Source organism: Austrofundulus limnaeus, unplaced genomic scaffold, assembly GCF_001266775.1.
Source record: "Austrofundulus limnaeus strain Quisiro unplaced genomic scaffold, Austrofundulus_limnaeus-1.0 Scaffold52, whole genome shotgun sequence".
Classification (NCBI taxonomy): domain Eukaryota; kingdom Metazoa; phylum Chordata; class Actinopteri; order Cyprinodontiformes; family Rivulidae; genus Austrofundulus; species Austrofundulus limnaeus.
Genome location: NW_013952454.1, coordinates 1,879,499 through 1,881,984, shown reverse-complemented (window position 1 = coordinate 1,881,984; position 2,486 = coordinate 1,879,499). Strand labels below are relative to the sequence as shown.

At 35.4% G+C, this 2,486-nt stretch overlaps 1 protein-coding gene across 1 annotated transcript in view; it reads right to left on the bottom strand.

The window, feature by feature from the left end:
* gsdmeb (gasdermin Eb) overlaps window positions 1-2,486 on the bottom strand; it is a gene marked incomplete at its 5' end in the record, with an annotated part of 14,192 nt that extends 11,706 nt beyond the window's left edge. Inside the window, 3 exon segments of the mRNA XM_014008768.1 lie at window positions 274-466; window positions 1,350-1,570; window positions 2,445-2,486. Coding sequence (XP_013864222.1) covers window positions 274-466; window positions 1,350-1,554 — 398 coding nt within the window.

Sequence of the window (2,486 nt, the reverse complement as noted above, 5' to 3'; positions counted from 1 at the left end):
AACTTGTCTTCTGAAGATGCTCTCTGTTGAAGTTTCTCAGTGGATCTGTGCTCAAAAATGCAGCCTAGGTGGAGTAGTCGAACACAGATCCACTGATCCTTCAACAGAGAGCATCTTCAGAAGACAAGTTGATAAAGTAAATTTAAAATATCTGTATTGTTTGATAAAAGTGTGAATTGAACCTAAAGCTCTGTATTGAACAGTTTGATACGGGTACATGTTTTGTTGCACCCCTAGTATCACGTTATAGTGGATCTCGGTGTGGGACCTCACCTGTCTCTGCAGTCCTGCAGCAACTTCTGCACGTCCACTTCCTCTTTTTTTAAACTTCCAAAAGACGACTGAAGTTTGCTGGTGTCTTTGCCCTCCACGTTCACGCTGCTCTTCGCAAAACTGGCATCCACGGTTCCCTGAAGGCTGTCGCCGAACGTGCCGCTGTATTTCAGAAAGTCTTTTTCCACCACAGCTATAAAAAGAGAGAGCGTGGGATGAGATTTTAAGTTGGTTTAGACCACGGGTCTGCAACCTGCGGCTCTGGGGCCACATGTGGCTCTTTGGTCCCTCTGCAGTGGCTCTTTGAAAGTGTGGCCAAACATAACAGAATATTTTTTGTTTGTTTTTTACACCCATGACAGAAATCAATTTGTATGCAAATATGTGTTCAATAGTATGCAAAAAGTAAAACATGCTGCTATGTACTTAAATAATACAACTTCTTTCTATGATCTTTCGCTCAAATCCATCAGAATTGATGATGAATTGATTTTTTTTTTTGTAAACTAAAGATTATTTTTGATTGAATTTATTTATTTGAGAAAAAGGAACAGATATAAGTGTTTTTTCTCCTTCTGCTAGAATTTGTATTTTTGTTGTTTGTTGAATTTATGGTGTTTTTATAGAAATGAATAAACTAACTAAAAAAATAAAAATAAGAATTAACTTTAAAGAATTTAAAGACTACATAATAATAAAAATTAGAAAAAAAATATACCTGAATAGTTCAGTTGTACTAGTTTTTATGAAATTCGTGACAAACTATATACAGTATTTTTCTTGTTTACTTAAATAGTCTTTTCTTTAGTCCTGATGTGTAAAAATAATGATAAATAATAACATTCACAGTATATTTCTCTGTTTTATAATGTCACCTCCACTGGCCGTGAAGGTAACAGAAAAGGCCTCGAAAAGGCCCACGGACCGGCAGTTGATAATCACAGCTGTAGCTTGTTTTGCGTCTCTGGGCTCATTTTATTAGTGAGCCAAGCAGAAGAAATGGCTCTTTTGATCATAAAGGTTTGCAGACCCCTGGTTTAGACTAAGTCACATATTTACAGGGTTTATTTGTGTACCTGGCATTAAAGGTGTGTCGCCTGTCAGCAGGTCACTGAGGATGAAATCAGCTGGGAGATATCTGGGCTTCTGCCAGAACCAGAACCGTTTCCGTTTCACCACCACGGTCAGGAGACTGATGTCATCGTTCAGGCTGGAGACTGGGATCAGTAAGCCTCCGTTGTCCACCTCCTCCACAAAGGTTTTAGTAGCCAAGGCAAACATTTCCACTAAAAATAATCTGTGCGAGAAATTTAAATCAGGTTATAGCAAGAAACATGAACTGTGTTACTAATCAGAAGCTCCACATTCTCTCCTCCCTTAGCAAAAAATACTCAAGTATCCTTTAAGTGTACTAATTTTAAATTAAAAAATAAAAGAGTGTACTTCAAGTTGATCTTTTATGTACTTATCTGAGATATACTTAACCAAGTTTATATGCTTGGCTTGTACTAAAAGTTCAAGTATACTTCTATATTAATGTTTAAACTTTTGGCCAAGATAAACTTACGTAGTACACAGAAAGTACATTTTCACATAGACTGGTTAATTTGTAGTATCATTCAAAATTAAACTAAAAGTATATTTAGATAATTACTTTCCGTATACTTTTGAGTATACTTTATTAAACTTATTGTGGGCCAACCTAGTCCTAAAAGTATATTTGTTAGTAAACTGCTAATTTACTTAGCTATATCAGTGTACATGGTAAATAAAAGTCCACTTAGGGAAATACACTTTGATACTTCAGTACACAATTCCATGTAAGTGTTAGTGTACTTCTTTATGGTAAGTTTATAAACTTAAAAAGACAGTATACTTAAAAAATGTCCCAATTTAATACAAACGAGTAATAAATCAGTATACTTTCTAGACTAGTACAATAAACACTGCGGTCTACAAGTACATGGTGCCTAGTAGCTCCACATTCTCTCCTCAGTTTAAAACAATCGAGAAATATAGATTTTTAATTACAGCTACTTACTGTATTAAAATGCATTTTAACACAACCGGTGTCGCAAACGTACAGTAACAGATTAAGCTAGCAGAAACAAAAGCACGAGGAGGAAGTTGGTCTAAATGACAACAAATATAAATTGTAACTTGTTTTTTACCGCTTTCCTGAGGTCTTCGTGTTGAATCAGTATATTGTTGTA